Source organism: Heliconius melpomene, chromosome 10 (assembly GCF_056956725.1).
Source record: "Heliconius melpomene rosina isolate 202511_hmr_F chromosome 10, ASM5695672v1, whole genome shotgun sequence".
NCBI lineage: Eukaryota > Metazoa > Arthropoda > Insecta > Lepidoptera > Nymphalidae > Heliconius > Heliconius melpomene.
This window is the reverse complement of record NC_140398.1, coordinates 2,342,038-2,358,961: the sequence shown is the minus strand read 5'-3', so window position 1 is coordinate 2,358,961 and position 16,924 is coordinate 2,342,038. Positions and strand designations below refer to the sequence as shown.

At 32.1% G+C, this 16,924-nt stretch overlaps 2 protein-coding genes across 15 annotated transcripts in view; both read left to right on the top strand.

Moving 5' to 3' along the window:
- The window catches only part of cyst (rho guanine nucleotide exchange factor 18 cysts), a 54,579-nt gene extending 43,353 nt beyond the window's left edge, over positions 1-11,226 (top strand). For 13 of the 14 annotated variants that reach the window (XM_085192081.1, XM_085192071.1, XM_085192077.1 and 10 more), the window contains 8 exons: positions 2,092-2,230; positions 2,362-2,525; positions 3,021-3,128; positions 3,337-3,429; positions 3,890-3,999; positions 4,160-4,255; positions 6,523-6,614; positions 7,001-11,226. In XM_085192081.1, the coding sequence (XP_085048207.1) occupies positions 2,092-2,230; positions 2,362-2,525; positions 3,021-3,128; positions 3,337-3,429; positions 3,890-3,999; positions 4,160-4,255; positions 6,523-6,614; positions 7,001-7,115 (917 nt within the window). In that variant the 3' untranslated portion in view covers positions 7,116-11,226. Of the gene's footprint in view, positions 1-2,091; positions 2,231-2,361; positions 2,526-3,020; positions 3,129-3,336; positions 3,430-3,889; positions 4,000-4,159; positions 4,256-5,213; positions 5,350-6,522; positions 6,615-7,000 lie in introns of those variants that run through there. The other variant, XM_085192080.1, reaches the window with a different exon arrangement.
- Positions 11,227-11,807: 581 nt separating this feature from the next.
- On the top strand, positions 11,808-16,713 carry LOC146535146 (uncharacterized). Its single transcript, XM_085191347.1, has 2 exons — positions 11,808-11,983; positions 12,683-16,713. Exon 2 carries the CDS (start codon positions 12,698-12,700, stop codon positions 16,295-16,297), a length of 3,600 nt encoding a protein of 1,199 aa, XP_085047473.1. The 5' UTR covers positions 11,808-11,983; positions 12,683-12,697; the 3' UTR covers positions 16,298-16,713.
- Positions 16,714-16,924: the final 211 nt, after the last annotated feature.

Below are 16,924 nucleotides of genomic sequence, written 5' to 3'. Positions count from 1 at the left end.
TCAGACGTCCGTGGTAGAAGCAGAGTTTAATCTACTAAAAGGCACTGAGAAAGTCATCGATGAAAGTCATAAGTTAATTCATAAAAAACTGAACGCCATAGAAGGAGCCATTAATCAAGTAAACATAGAAATTCAAAATACGTCACTCGTTAATGATTTTTTGGCAACTTCTATGATAACAAATAACTTAATATTTAGCCTCAATAATATTCAGAAAACACTTCTAGATGCTGTAACTAATATTTATAATGGGAAATTTAACTTTCATCTTCTCACACCCGACCAACTGAGGCACGAACTGGTAGTTATCTCCGAGCAGCTTCCTAAGGAATTGTCGCTGCCGATTAAAACGTCTGAAAGTCTATCAGAAATTTATAATTTATTGCAAGTTCGTACAAAGGTGACTGGCAGATTTATTATATTTGAGATAATGATTCCCCTAATGGATGACAACGTTTTTGAAATATTAAAAATTTTCCCCATACCGCACCGCATAGGTACCAACAATGAGGTAGTTGTGGTGCCGGTGGCCGACTACGTGGCCGTCAATCTGAAGCATGACTCTTTCTTACAGCTTACGCAATGGGATTTAAAATTATGCTTACAGAGAAACTCTGAGGTAATATTATGCCATCTTAGAAAATCTATTCATGTTATTAAAGATGAATATAGTTTTTGTAAAACGATGCCAAAGGAAAGAAAATGCAAAACAATAATTTCCACTTGCAAGAACAGATGGCTGGAATTGAGCAGCCTAAACAAATATATATTCTTTTGTTGTGAACCTTGTCATATGAGACTTGTATGTGACGATCAAATTACGCCACTACAATTAATTAATTCTGGATTTTTCACCGTCGATGGAGGATGTACTATCAAATTTTCTGAGTTCCTTTCTGTCTCACATAGTCAAAGGGAGAGCAAAGTCAATATATCCTCTATCATACCACCAATCAAAATATCACAGATTAATCATATAATAAACATCTCCTTACCGAGTGCTTCTACAAATGATATCTCTGACTTATCTCGTAACTACACCGTTCAGCTTCAAGATATTCAGAAACATATTGAATTAATGAAAAATACCGAACCCTTAGCAGGAATGTCTTTTCACGACGTTCACCACTATGCAGCGATATACATATTATTCGCTTTAGTGGGCCTCGGGGGAGCAGTATGGGTGTACTATTGCAGCAGAAGGCGAGCACAATGGGCGCTGGAGCGAGGGCCACAGGCGGCCCCGACCCGAGAGGCGCCCGTACCGACTCAGTCTACAGTGCAGCCAGTTCAGTGTAGTGAAGTGGTAGATGTTAGTGCAAGTGTATTAGTGAAAGAGACACCTAGATTTAGTGTTCCCGAGGGATATTTGAACACTTCTCTAGTATAAGTTACATGTTAAGGAAAAAATGTAATCATCTTGTAATCATTATTACTAATCACGGGGTTCATGGTAGTTAAGCAATTTTGTAATAATCACCTTGTTATCATCGCAGCATCTCATCTCTTCTACTAACCCTCATCTTTCCCGCCCGGGAATATGTACGAGCAAGCGCGTACATGTAGCGCTTAGCTTGCATTTTATATGACCTAAATTACTCAATACCAATATTTTAATTATAATACGTCAGTTCATCGCTTTCGGTCATTAAGAGTACCGCGCGTGGCTCAATACATTTTTGCATTTAATTCATTATATTTTTAGATGCATTAATATTATATATTTATCATAGAAAACTGTTTTATTTATAAACACTCGTACGGCATCCCGTACAATCATGTAGTTTAAAACTGAAATAATTTCATTTCAAGCCAGTCCTTTCGCAAGGGCACAAAGTATGACTGTAAACACGACTGGTTTTGGGTTCGATTCCAGGTCGAGTAAAAAAAATATTTATTTAAATTTATATTTCCATTTCTTCGCTCTAGTGTCGAGGCAAAGCGCGGCGTTCGGCCACTCAGTAATGTAATGCCTCCAGAATTCAGCGAAAAGTTGGGGACTACGTTCCCTCTATCTACCCACCCTGCTGTGCGCGGGATACAGCATGAAGCTGAAAAAAAAAGAAATATTTTCATTGACACGTTTCCCAGGTGTAACACTTCGCACGTTAGCCTCGGACACTCCCCCCGCAGAGGGTGCGGGTTCAGAGGCGGCGGCGGCCCTGCGCCTGCAGCACGCAGTGTACACCCTCGCTTGTATCGTGTGGCAGCAATTGACTACTATACACTGGTAAGTGGGAGAAAGGGAAGACGATAGAGTTTTTGTCGCCCTCATAGTATTGAGTTCCGATGTGATTGTCACTAAAATCCAAAAAAAAAACATTAAATTTATAACTTATACTTCTTACTCTCGTCCCCCAGTCTAGAAGCCCAGCTATGTGCGTGGCGGTGTTCAACCACGGGCGGCGGCACGCGGGCACACGACGCGCAACTCGAGGAGTTGAGACACGCGCAAGCGAGGCTCACCGCCGAGAGGGCCAACTGGGAAGCGCAGCGGGCAGCCGATAGAGATGCTGTTGATCACGGTGAGTGTAGTTTTGGAGAGCGAACTAAGCATGTGTGGAGTTCAACACATGAGATTTAGTTGATGATGGTGAGGTACCGCCATGTGCCAGACAATGCCTCGTCATATGTACGAGAGAATGGTCTAAAAAACTCGTAGGTCCTCTCTAAGCTCTGCCTCTACATGCGGGATACGGTGTACACGACACGCATAAGCATAACGAGCAGCGGCTGGAGATTAAGAATGTGAATGCGACGTTGAGTTCCATAAAATGTTTATATCTGTTAGAGCAATAAAGACACGTACAGTTGAGGCGTATAGCAGAGAGGGCAAACTGAAAAGCACAACGAGTAGCCAATGGAATTATATCAACAGGTTAGAAACAAGATCTGAAAGTGAGTGAGGCGTTATGTTCTCGTCTCGTCGGGTGGTGAACGGATTGTTTTTTACTTACAAACAAACTTTAACATTTTATTTTAAACTTAAACATTGTATTTAAAAAAAATGTCTTTAATAGAACGAAGACAATTACAAGCGGCGCGGCAAGAGTTAGAAGAACAACAAAAGGATGTGGAACAACAACGGGAGAGATTATATCGACGACTGGAGCGGTTGCAACAACATGGTATGTTATTTTGTATTCTTTACACATATTCTACAAGGTTATAATATTCGAGGTATAGGAATTTTGTTCTTACTAATACTAGTACTTTTAAATAGGTGTGCCATCACATTGACACCATCATGTAATATCTAAAAATTAATGGTAAGCGGTCCAATTTCCGCTTACACCATAAACGTATAAAGGTATTAAAAATATCTTTTTTATTTAGGTGGATCTCAAGAGGAAATTGCGAGTGTTGGTACCCTCTCACCGGACTCTAGTATTAGTGACACGAATAGAAGGAAAGAGCCAAAATGGAGGAGTGAGTGTTTTCTAATATTTTTTTAAGTATACAAAAAAAATATGATAGTTACTATCATTTTTTGGTAACTAGTAAAATCAATTTCTTTTTTATTTTTAAAATGTATTAATTGCGGCCGTCGTGGCGTATCGGTATAGTATCTGACTATAAACGCAACGGTTGTCGGTTAAACTTTTTAATTCCAGGAGAATAAATAATTTTCATTTTCACGTTTCGTAAATGATCCGCCGCTCAATATGCAATATCTCGAAAATGGGACGAGTGACTTACACTTCCTCAGATTATTCTAATATATACGGGATTGAATGTTGGGTGGTAGAACTCAACGACGTTGTTCTGTTACCACACCGAAGAAATGAAAAAAAATCATACTTGTCCGAATCGAATCTACAATGCATCGTCCACGTTAATAATCAAATTTCGCGCCGTTGCCAACCTATTATCTTATCTCGATGTTCAGATAACCGCGGCTCCACGGGCTCCGAGTCGTCGGGCGCGGCGCTGCCTCCGCCGCAGCTGCTGTCCGCCCACAACGAGACGCGCGCCACTGTACGCGCACCTGCCATGCAGGTACACACGCACACACAAACACACACATACATACACACTCCTGTTGATAGTTAACTCATTTCCACTAGTAATCCAATAAAATATCAATATAAAATCTTACTTTACCTACGATGTTTAAACGAAAAATGTAATATTAGTGTAAAAAAAATTATGTTGACAGCAAATGGTAAAACAGCAGCTGCCTCTAAAATTAGCAAGTGGGAAGTCCCAGCAGCCTCCCCCCGGATATCACAGGCTACATGAGTCTCCTAGCGAGGTAATGTAAACGTTTTTATATATTGGTAATTTATTTATTTATTTATATATACTTTATTGCACAAAATTACAAAAAAACAATGTACAAAAGGCGGGCTTAACGCTAAAAGCAAAGATAAATTGTGCGCTAGACAAGACGAGTATACAGATTGAATATAATGTTAAGAAGTTAACTGTAGCTCAACAGTATTTAAAGTTATAAAAAAATATGTGTATAGTCGTCGCCAGTCGTGGTATAGGAGCACAAGCGTGTGAAGCGTAGTGCGAATGGGAACGGTTGTGGGTTAGATTTCCAAATTAAATATTTAATATTTTCATTTCCTCGCCCTGGTAAGGAGGCAAAGCGTGGAGTTCAGTTCCACCACTCAAAACGCAATGCCTCCAGAATTCTTCGGAAAGTGTTGAGCAGAAATGTCTTAATGGAAACGAAGTGTCTTAACACTAGGTTCCCAGGTTCTCTCAGTAGAAAGTAGAAATTTTTAAGTTTTATCTTAACATATTGTTTTTAAGTAAAAAAAATACATTTATTTAAGAAATCATACTACTATTTTTTATTATCACTTCTTAATTAAATAACTGAAGACACGTCTCATGCAGAAAAGCCAGTTTTTCTGTCTGTCATTTAAATGCATCTAGAGTACGATCAACTAGTTGTGGCCACCCTAAAGGTGTGGATGACTCCGCAGATGTGACAGGATTTCTTTCTGATTATTTTCTTCCCGAATGCACAATGCGCAAAGGTTCAAAAAGCCTCACTTCAAGGCAGTCACGACATCGACCGTACTGTATATATTTATAATTGGATTAAGTATAAATATATTTAATATATTCGACTCTCTCGAGTCGACTTTCATTATTAAAAATGCGAAATTAATAAAATATAATAAAAGTTATTTAAAGTATCCTCAATAATTTTTGATTTGAACAAGTCTGAATTAGATCGAATGGTTGTTTTGCAGGACGCGGAGTATCCAAATGTATTTTAACAAAAAAAAAATGATGTAAGTAAAGAATTGGTGTATAGTAGAGTTGTCTATAAATGGTTTATTTTTGCCTTATTCTATAAACTGAGATGGCTTTAAATGTATTAGTTTTCGTATTTATTTTTATAATTATCAGTTTTTTAAATTTTATAATCAGTTTTTTAATCAGTTTTAACACTCTTTTTAAACACTATTTTATAATCAGTTTTCTGTTTTCTTTAACTTGGTTATATAATAAATATTTTAATATTGAGTACTAAACTTAATATAGATAAAATATAAAAATTAAATATCGTTAACACTGTTCTTGCGAACATTAAGATAGTTTTAAAAACATTAATATATATTGTGCTATCATATGTTTTGTTTATTAGAAAATAATGATTTATTGAAGAATAAAAAATGAAAAAACTTACGTTATAATTTTTTTTTCTGTTTTTACAAATTTAATTTTTTAAACAATAAAATACAAAGACGCTATCTCAGTTAATATGCTGTAGTTACAATCAATATATTATATCAAATATTGTGCTTAAGAAATCTTCTTCTATAATAATACTATTACAACCATTTTATCTTTTCAGCTTTTTTATGTATACGCATGTTTTTTTTTGCAAATATGTTTTTATTTTTACAGTGAATATGTAAAATAATATATAAAAAAAAAATAAAATTAATTTATTAAATGTAAACATTAAAAAAGTAAATGCTTCTGCAATGAAATATTTTCTGGTTGTTTTTCAATTATATTGTATATATTACTAATTAATATTTTTGTATAATATTGAAATAAACCAAAGCTGTATCCTCATTATGACATATAACATTTATGTAATAATTAATATATAAAATATGCAAGAAATGTGTATGCCCAAGTGTGTCCTTGAGTGAGTACTCTGAAGTAGTATTCAAAATGTTTGTGTACTGGTACTGATGCGTCCTTGAGTGCTCTGTGCCTGTGAATCAGTTCTGATGTCTTTAAGTATGTCGAGTGCTCGTGCAGTCTTACTGGTGCATCCTTAAGTTTGTGTGCACTGGAACTGGTGCGTCGTTGAGTGCATAAAGTGCGTGTGCACTAGAAGTGGGGCAGTGAGTGCGAGTACGTTTTATGTGTGGACGTTCTGTACTTAACAATAAACCAAAAATTTACCAAATTGTGAGATAATACCAAATGACACGCAGGTTCGAAATGACTATGTCATTCAACCTGCTATTTATACCTGTATATATGAATATAATGTAATGTAACCCGTAAGACAATATCGACTTATCTATACACTTCCAGCAATCCCAGGGTCTGGTGATCCACCACACGCGCACCGGCAGTTCGCCCGCGCCGCTGCCCTCGCAACAGCATTTCAATAATAAGGCTACTAGGTAAATGTTACTCCATTTATGTTAAATACACACACTTTTATAACGTATCTTGCTATAAAAATACAAATTGTGGTGCAGAATGGAGAATTTTCATATTAAGTTTTCTCATTTGAAGTTAAATGGGATGGATGCGTGAACGTAGCTTCACATTTCTTCCTATATTAAGCAGATATGGAAAAAGAGCGAGGGAAGGAAATTAATTCACTCCTCCGAGTTTTGATTGAACTCACAGCTATCGCGATTGCACCCAGACGTTGTCCCACTGCGCCTCGATGATCGATGCGCGTCAACACGTCAATGTTACACAAAATATTTAGTTTTTTTTCAAGATATTTAATGGTATAGAATTGTATGTCTATGTAACTCAATTTTAACATAACTTTCAGGACAAACACATATCCCAAGTTGCCGGACAAGTTCCGCGTGCGCTCCCCGGACGCGCCACCCTCTCCTCCCGCGCAGCCCTCACACCCGCCTGAGGAGGAGGTCATATACTTCTGACACGAGAGGGAAATTACACGCGACTCGAGATCCTGAGATTGTCTGATAACCTAGACCTTCCTTGTTCTGTACATATCCAGTATGTCGTTGAGTACATCGAGTGCGTGTGCACTCGTACTGGTGCGTACCTGAGTGCGTAGAGTTTGGGTGCGCGCGCCCATTGAATAGTCGTGGGTGCCCTTTAGTTAGATGGCTGCGTTGATTTGATTTCAGATTTTTTTGTTACTCTCTAATTGTATTCTTCCAAGTGAACATTGCAAGAAAGTTTATAAAAAATAATTTTAGGGTGGCCACGACTCGACGACATTGTACTGTTTACACAACAAAAAAGGACTTAGGAGTTATTAGACATGTCCTATCTGCCCCCCTCCCTCTTCCTTTTGGTTTCTTATCCCCCTCCTTTTACTTTAATCCATCCGAACATGTTAACTCAACAGATTGTAGCCTTTTTTCGTCAGCCTGATATCTTTCAGTCTCTCTGTTTATATTGACAAAAAAACATGACACTATAAATATTTATGAGTATTCCTTTGAAATAGTTTAACAAAGATTATCAGATTCTGGTGAAAAAGAATTCCTCATCTCTTAACATTAAGACAATATTAAAGTGAACCATGTTTTACCTGTGATGTTTATGAAAAACATATTGTTTCCAAATGAATAAAATCATCCTTCCTTCCAAATAAAAATACAAAAACTTCTTGTTCTTGTAATGTTTCTATAACATAAATTCATTAGCATATTCAATTTCATTAACATTGGCAATTGTTATATGTAAATATTGAATCATTTCTAAAACCATCTTTTCGTATTGCCATTGAAATTATTGTAACTTTGAAAATGTTAAGAATCAAAATGTATATGTTTTAAAGTGTTACCCGTTCTAAAAATTACTGTAATATATAGAATAACATTAGTATTTGTAATTAGCATTCCATAATAATTTTACACATAAATCAAAATTATTATTATTTTAAATTAATACCAGTTTTGTCGAAAGTATGAAATCATAAATAAAAGACTGTTGAACGAAATGAATGATGCAGGTTAAAACCATATAAATTATGTATCTATATATATTCAGTTTAACGTCTCTAAACTAATGAACATATTTCAATATGCAATATAAATATAATAATAAAAAAATCGTGCAATAACTGTTGGTAGCTAGTATATATTTACTTCAAATTCTTTCGCGATGTGTAAAGTGCAGCTTATAGTTATGTTTACAAATTATTAAGACCTAGTCAAAATTCATAATTATTATTAAGAACACATTTTAGAGGAACAATCGGAAAGTATATTTGTCTAAAGAGTGATAGCTCAATATATATATAGTGGGTTCTGCAAAAATACATTAAATATAAAAATCATTTTACATTAATATTAAATTAATTACATGGCATCTTATTAAGAAATTCGAATTGAATAAAAAGTAAACTAGCGTCTATATATTGTTATACGTGTTAACTTGTTAAAACATTGTAGTTATATTCGAGGGGTATAGAAGCAAAGGCGTTTCAGTCGCAAAATACCTAAACAGAGTAAACTGCTAGTTTCTACTGTGTCGTAATAAATAGTTATTTCCATCTAACAAACAAATATCTGATGTTTGGCCACAACATGTTATGTTTTGCTTACTAAGAAATAAGGACATAAATTGAAATCAAAAAGGAGAACTTTTATTACCAATATTTATATAAAAGGACCATTCAATATATTTTTTGATTTTAGAAAAACAATACACTTTAATTATATTATGAATCTTTATTATGTTTAGAGTATTGATTTTTATATTCAAATTATATCAGAATTTTAAACGAATTATTCTATACAGCAGCTATAAATGCAACGCACGCTGTTTAAATAAAATATATGCAATATTTCTACACTTAAAGCATAATTATATTTTAAATTAATATACTCAATAACTATATAAATAAAATAAAATAATTTTCTTTTATCTATATACATTTATAAGTAAAGGGTTTGTATGTAAGTTCGACCATGCGTCACCATTGAGCTTACTATTGGCGGGAAGGAATTAAATCTTTATTAATATGAATGAATAGTGAATTATAATCCGTTTTATAGGAAAATTAAATTAAATCAAGTATATTTAGAGACTTTGTAGCCTTATTGTGTCTAAAGAAAAATGTTTATCGACCGATTATTATAAATTGAACGCTTATGAGATATGGTCGATTTTAAAACTTGTAAAATTGTACTGTTACTTGTAAATATGTTGAAAGTTATTATAATTAGTATATGAAATAGAATGTTATATTCGATAATCCAGTTATACTTACCTTTAAAGAGTGGGAGTGGCAGTTTGTAAGTCTTATAAAAATGTTTTAAAATACTTACATTTTCAATGGCTCTGTAGACTATATATAATAAATATATTTTTAATCTATTCCATATAAAATAATATTTTAGCATTTATTATTTCTTTATCGATATTGCTTTATTGTAAACTATACAACTGCCTCTCTTAAGTATTTACTCTTAAGACTGCTTGCTAATATTCCGTTACATTTATAAATCACTTTTAAATTTTAAAATTATATTATAATAATAGTAAAACTCTTTATAGTTATCGATACGAATTATATTTCACGTTCAGAACTAAAACGTATTTTAAACATAATATAAAATATGGCGGAATATCGGCAAGCGAATGTTATTTAGCTCACAAAGTATATTGTTGTTACAAGAACTCATGAGACTACGTAACTATTTTTCGTGCATTTACTGTAATCCTTTTTACTGTTTAGTCTTTGAGAGTGATATTTTGAACTATTGTCTCGTTTAGGACACCTTTCGTACTTGTATATATATATCGATGTTGATGTTTGAATATATAATATAATGTAGGTATTTAATAATATACGACAAATTGTTTCAAAACGTCTTTAAAATTCACTGCTTTCATTAGCGTATTTAAATTATTTTTTAATAACAAACATCATGACAATAAGTAAAGTTCTATTTTTCGGAATGTCGAGGCACGTTTCTATTCGTCTCAACATAAATAAATATATTTATTCATATAAATTAGACAATTTCAATTTAATTAGGCTATTGAATAAAACATGGGCTTCGTTCAATTCGACTGGTTGAATGGAGACCGACGCATTTATTATAATCGTTCGTTCCTCGCGGTTTAAGCGTTTCAACGGTAACTACGTATAAACGACATGTCAAAAGAGGTTTACGGGAGAACAAAATAATGGTTCATCGTGCTATAAATATATGTTTAATTTTAACACTTATGTTTATACATTTATCTATTTTTTTAAAGAGCTTTGTAGAACTTTATTCCATTCTTCAGTAAACTTTCTCTTTTAACCTTTTTTACGTAGGAACCGTCAATTTATTCATTGCGTATATTTTCTACTAGGATAGGATAGTTGCATTTAGTGCGATCGACGATGAATATTTCGTTGAGACCTACAGTTATGTGCCAATCGGGTCGCATTGTTAATGTTTGAACTCGTTGCTTGTTTGTTTGTATGTTTGTGATATTTGAGGCCCTAAACTTCGAACTTATTATAGTATTACTATTATAAAATTAAATTAAAATAGTTTGTGACGTCTAAGATGGTCTTTCACTCAGATACTATTTCACAGTTAGAGTACTTGCATTTTACTACAAGAGCTTTGAAATTCAATTCACGAGGTCTCAACAATAGTCATAACAGTTTTACAATGTATCACAGTATTTTTGTCACCGACAAATTATTATAGATTTACAATTAATATTATAGTGAAAATGTACTTAAATTAGACCCCTAAGTTTAAGTTACGCAATATTTAAATATTACGTTAGCATTTAATCTATATTTATCATTTTTATTCCTTATTTCTAATAAAATCCCTCCAATTTTGTTTATAATTGTGGCAACGACAATACTACTGTGTATTGCTCAATTAAGCTCATTTTATTCCTTGTATTTGATTGATATTAAATATTGAATCCACTGTAATTTTGTAAGATTATTTGATTAATTTTGCATTTTATTCTTCGTCGACATGATCTGTGGCAGCTTGCGGGTTGCCTACATGTATTTAGAATAGATGAATGAAAATTAAACATTTACCTAGAACAGACTTGGGTTGTTATTTTTTCTTTATTTTTTTAGATTCACGCTGTATCCCGCATACAGGCAAAATTAACCCAATTAAAACACTGTTCCCCACTTTTCTCCGAATTTTTCAGGTATTGCGTTTAGAGTGGTGGAACTTACGCAGCGCATTGTCCGCCACAGTAACAAAGTGAGATAATAAAAATGTCATTCCACGAATTATGCTATATGATATGAAAGATTTACATCGCCCTTGAAAAAAATATTTATACTTTAATAATTTATTAACGGGAAAAGTAGCTACAATAGAAACATACTTAACTATGTGTTATAAATTTTTACTTAAATGTTTTAAAATTGGAAAAATTTATTTGAATCGTTTTAGCAGAAATGTTTTTTATAAATTAATTTACAAACTAATGTTTGTCGTATATGCGTCAAGTGTGAAAAATTTACTAAATATTCAAAAGAAAGAGAGATTTTAATTATAATAATATTTATCTTTTTTATTTCATTGTCTCTAATATAAATATAATGTAATATAATATGTATGTTGCCTATGTCTTTTTATGAAGTTGTAACACTATGCGGCTGTCATTGTTAATTTTGTTATGTTTATGTATGTTCACGATAATCATAAATCGCAATTTTGACAATTACATTTTGTTTGTGAAACAAAATTTTAAGTGTTAAATCTACTTTGCGAAAAGAAAACTTTTTAAAATTATTTGATATTATAAATTTACTTGGAATAAATATAAATATTGTTTTATATAGCATGTAAGTATATTCTTCATAAATACAATTGAGGGTGGACAAATCTTCAAAATAATTATCTAATCTAAAGAAAATAGTGATTAGATAACTATAATCACATAATATTATTGTAAAAAAGATTTTATTTTGTTGTAACTTTTTTTAATTTGATCTTTAAGTAATCATGTGTATGATTTTTCTATAATATTATCGTAAATAAGTTGATCTCTATGTGTATAACAGAGATACAGAGTGAAATAATAATAATAATATAGAAGACGCTCAATATTACCTTTTAATATTAAAATGAAATGAATGTATTACTACAAATTATAATTCATCTATTACAATATTTCACAATATGAGTCACCAACATGGGATGTAAATTGTACATATTTCCAGATATTGATGTTATTTATCAATATGTAATTAATATCTTCATTTGCAAATCCCACACTTTAATTTTTTATCTCCTCCAATTACTAATAATTGTTTAATTATTTCAAACTAAAATTTATATATGTTTTATATAATTTGTATGTGTGTATTTTCAATAATCATTGCCCCTTTTTTTGTTATGATTAATCCTTTATTTTCTAAAAATTGTCCATAAGAGTCTACTTTTAACAATAACACTGTCTTTACTATGTATTTTTATATTTTATTATGTATGCAATAAGATATTTATTTTATTAATTATTATTTTTTTATTATTTCTTATAGACTAAATCATCAAAAATGTTAGAACTAAAAGGAAACAGCTTGTCTAAAAGGCAAAAAGAATTAAATGCAAAAGTTAAGGAAACCATATTACAGAAAATTGATTTTAATGAAATCAAGATTTTGGAGGAAAAGTCTGATGTAGATAGATTATTTAAAATTGATGTGGCTTCAGAATATAAGGAAGTTGATTATATTATGGACACATTTAAAAGTGGTGATTCACTTTACATTTCAAGAGCTTTAAAGTCAGTGTGGCTCTTCAACAATGAATATGCACACATAATCAATCCTGTATACCTACATGACAATATTTTCCCATTAATGTCACTGAAAATGATTAAAAAGCTGCTAACAACTTTATCTATTCATATAAGAAATGAGCAGAGGGCACTTGACTTCTACAACTACTGTAATAAAAATAAATTTAGTAATATTGCATTTAAATTCCTGCTGTTTACATCTGAGGAAAATAAACTGAATTATTTGAAAAGCCAGAAAGACATTGATAACTCTATAGATATTCCTCATTTCATTGGAAACTCTTTCCAGTTACTTGAAATATATTTGCAACAGCTACAAGATAAGAAATACTATACCTTAACAGGTGTTTTACATAACGAGCTTCGCCATCTTTACTCAATATCGAGTGAGAGGTATTTAGATTTATTAGAAACCTACTGTAATATATCATGTAGGGATGAATTTGGACTTAGGATTTCTAAAGATATTTTAACAAAGCATAAAAATAGAGTGTTGAAGTTACCACAACTCTATATTTGCCATCTGAACACTAACATAATATCAAAACACATGAATGTGGAAGACGCTAAGTTGTGCTTTGAAAATTTAATGCCCTCTAATGTTAGTGAATTTTGGACAATGATCACTGAAACACACCTCAAAGCCTTATCAGTATTAAAAATTTTGCCAGAAAATGAAATTTTTTCATTTTTGAAGAAAGTTTATACAGAAAAGTATCCAAATGAGCCATTTGAAAGCAATGATAAGTTCTACAAACATAACATATTTCTGTTTATGACTCCTGAAGAGAGAGAAATATGGGCGATTAATCATTTAAAGGATAATATAGAATTTCTGGGCAAAGATGAGGAGCATGTTTGGTGCAAATATGTTAACTTCCAACTGGCATTTAAAGAAATAAAGAGGTACATTTCAATTACAAATAGCCATGTAAGGAGAATAGATATACTTAATTTTTTAGTAGATGCAGCTAAAACACAAGAAGACCTGACAATTGCGATCAATTACTACTATGAACGACATGTCAATGAAAAAGATCATGACAAAATAGACTTCATTGACAAAATTTATGATAACTTTAATGTTTTTACTTTTAATGAATCCTGCTGGACCGCTTTTGATAAGATCTTATACAGCTTGAAAGTATATAGAAAAGATTTTTATTTGGATCAATTTAGAACACTCTCCATTATATACCATCTTATAAAAAATAAAGATGTGCCAGAAACTTTAGAGGTGGAGGTCATTACTGAAACAAGACTACATTATTTCAAAGGACATCAAAAAAAATTGACTGATGATGAAAACAAGTTAATATACCAATATTACATAAATCTTTACATTAGTAAGCTTCAAAGTTTTGAGGGCAAAGCATATGATAAGAAATTAAAAAATCAAATAAGACCTTTCGCTACTTCTTTTATACTAATTTTAAAACATTTTAAGAAGTCAAAACAGGATTGTCCTGAAATTCTCATGAAATATATAAATCTTGACTGGGATAACTTTAAACATGACATTTTTTTGGCAAATAAGCTTGAAAAAATTTCTGAAGATATTTTAATACGTCAGCTCAAGCAAAATTCTAATATATTAATAGAAAAATTACCGGATCTGAAGAAAAAACTCTCAAATTCATTTAAAATGCGACTCAACGGCTTAATGAAAAAAATTAAAGTGTACTTTTCCAATGACATTGCTTTACAGATACTCAGCATTTTAGAAAATTGGTTGAAAGATTCTAGTACCATGACGTATCTAACTTATAACTCTACAATTTGTAGCATTTTCCAAATTGCAAATGAAGATTACAAAATAAATTTAATGACAAAGTACGCGCCTAAGTCGCCCAAGATAGCTCATAACGAAATAGCTGAGAATGTTTTGAGAGTTCAAGAGTGTATATGTCGATTTGTGCTGTATTCCAGGCCGCCGGTGCCTTTGCAGGAAGTTCTTAAATATCTTAAAGGAGATTACGTGCAGTACTGCCTGCCGCTATTCAATAGCTATGTAATGAACCTGCCCCGCCCTCTAGCTCTACAGTTCGTGGCAGCGATCTTAGACACCCCAGTCTCGGTCCAAAAACATGGCCTACGTCTAGCATTCAAATGTTTCAACGCAGAGGAGTTAAAAACGCTCCTATTAGACGTTTGGCACAAAACAAGAAATGTATCTTTAAGGAAAATTGTTTACAAGGGCCTCTTTGATCGTATGATAGAAAATGAGGACGAATCAGAAGGCCTTTATGACATTTTAAAAGTGTTAACATTAGACTTGAACGAAAATGACGATGATGAAATATTTGAGCAGTTCCGTAGAGTGATGTCACTCCCAGCGTCATTGCAAGGCAATTACTTGCAGCTTATCTGGAAAGCTGTTGAAAAGTTACCGCACAAGAAACTGAAGAACTTCGATAGAAAGAATTCTGTTGTTCAAATACTTAAATCGCGAATAAAAATACTCGATAGAGAATTTTGCCGTACTCAAATTTTAGACGTATTTATAAAAGACATAGTGTTCGACGAAACTATTCAAGCTCAACACAAAACTCACGAGGTAAAAAGTTTTATCGACGAAATGTGGAGACTCGTGGCTAAATATATCATAACTCCTAATAATTTCGAACAAATCGATAGAAGTATTGATTTGGTGAACAGTCTTATAACACAGAGTGTTAAAGAGTGGGATTTTAGCTTCGAGGGGCGTTATGTTGTTCGTGAGTTTTTAAAGTCATTGGTGTATAAGATTCTACAAGAGTCTTTGATCAATGAGGATAAATCTCAAGGAGTACCAGTCCTACAGTACATCATTAAACTACTAGAAAACTTACTACCGATTAGCCGCATATATTTGTTGTACTGTGAATTAAATTTAACAGTTATTTCTAAACAGATTATGGAAAATAAGAAGACTGAATCAATGATGGGGGAAACAACTTATACTCATGTAAAGTGTGAGGAAGTCGCTAACGAGTTTGTGGAAAAGTCTTTAAATTTTATATTAGACCTTAAGAAAAGAGAAATTTTATTTTCAACCTTTTATAAACAAATCACTAAACAAATTACAGATGTTCTTCTCTGGCTGGTCATGAACACCACGCTAGATAGAGATCATTTAGTGATTCTAGTATGCGACCGATTGATTGACTCCCGGATGTTAGATGCGCAAATTTTAGCTACATTGATGTTACCGACCAAAGTCGAGGAACAGAATAGAGCATTTTTGGCAGAAATATCAAATAAAATTGGGAAAATTAATAATCAAGAAATTCAAGCTATTGTATATAATAAAATTATGCTTAACTCTTACCTACTAGCACCGAGCGAGCGAGAGCCGCCGGGTGACTTTGAATAAAAAATGAATACAATTAAATACTTAATTATGGCTTAATGCTACAAAATGATAATTCATTGTCTTAGTCACTCAGTATTTAATATCTACTTGTTGTTATTAAGTTGCATTTTGATAACTTGTTTTTTATAATTAGAATAAGAACTACATTAAAGAAATATAGCTTTGCACTTATATACTTTTAATGGAAATAAATATAAATTTTCATACTTTTTCTTCCACTAGTATGTAAGGAATCACAGGGTGATATTTGGCCATAAAAAGTTCCCTCCTTTCCTAAGCAGAAAGTGTGTAGTTTATAATTATCGATATACATAGTATAAACTTTAACTATGTACTAGTATTATTTTACTATTTATATTAGCATGTAAGTTTTGAAATTATTTACTTTTTATATAAAATTTACTATTTAGCATAAATATTTCTCGTTTTATTTATAATTTTCACATGGTTGTCGATTATTTGTCCAAAAAGTACATATCTCTATAGAAGTTTATTATACATAATATACCTGTGTCCATAACAGTTTTTACTATTTTAAAATACTAATTATTTTAAAGTTACAAGTTATTTTTTTAAAATCTTAAAAAAACATCACGAGATTAATGAACCTCTAATGAAATACATATA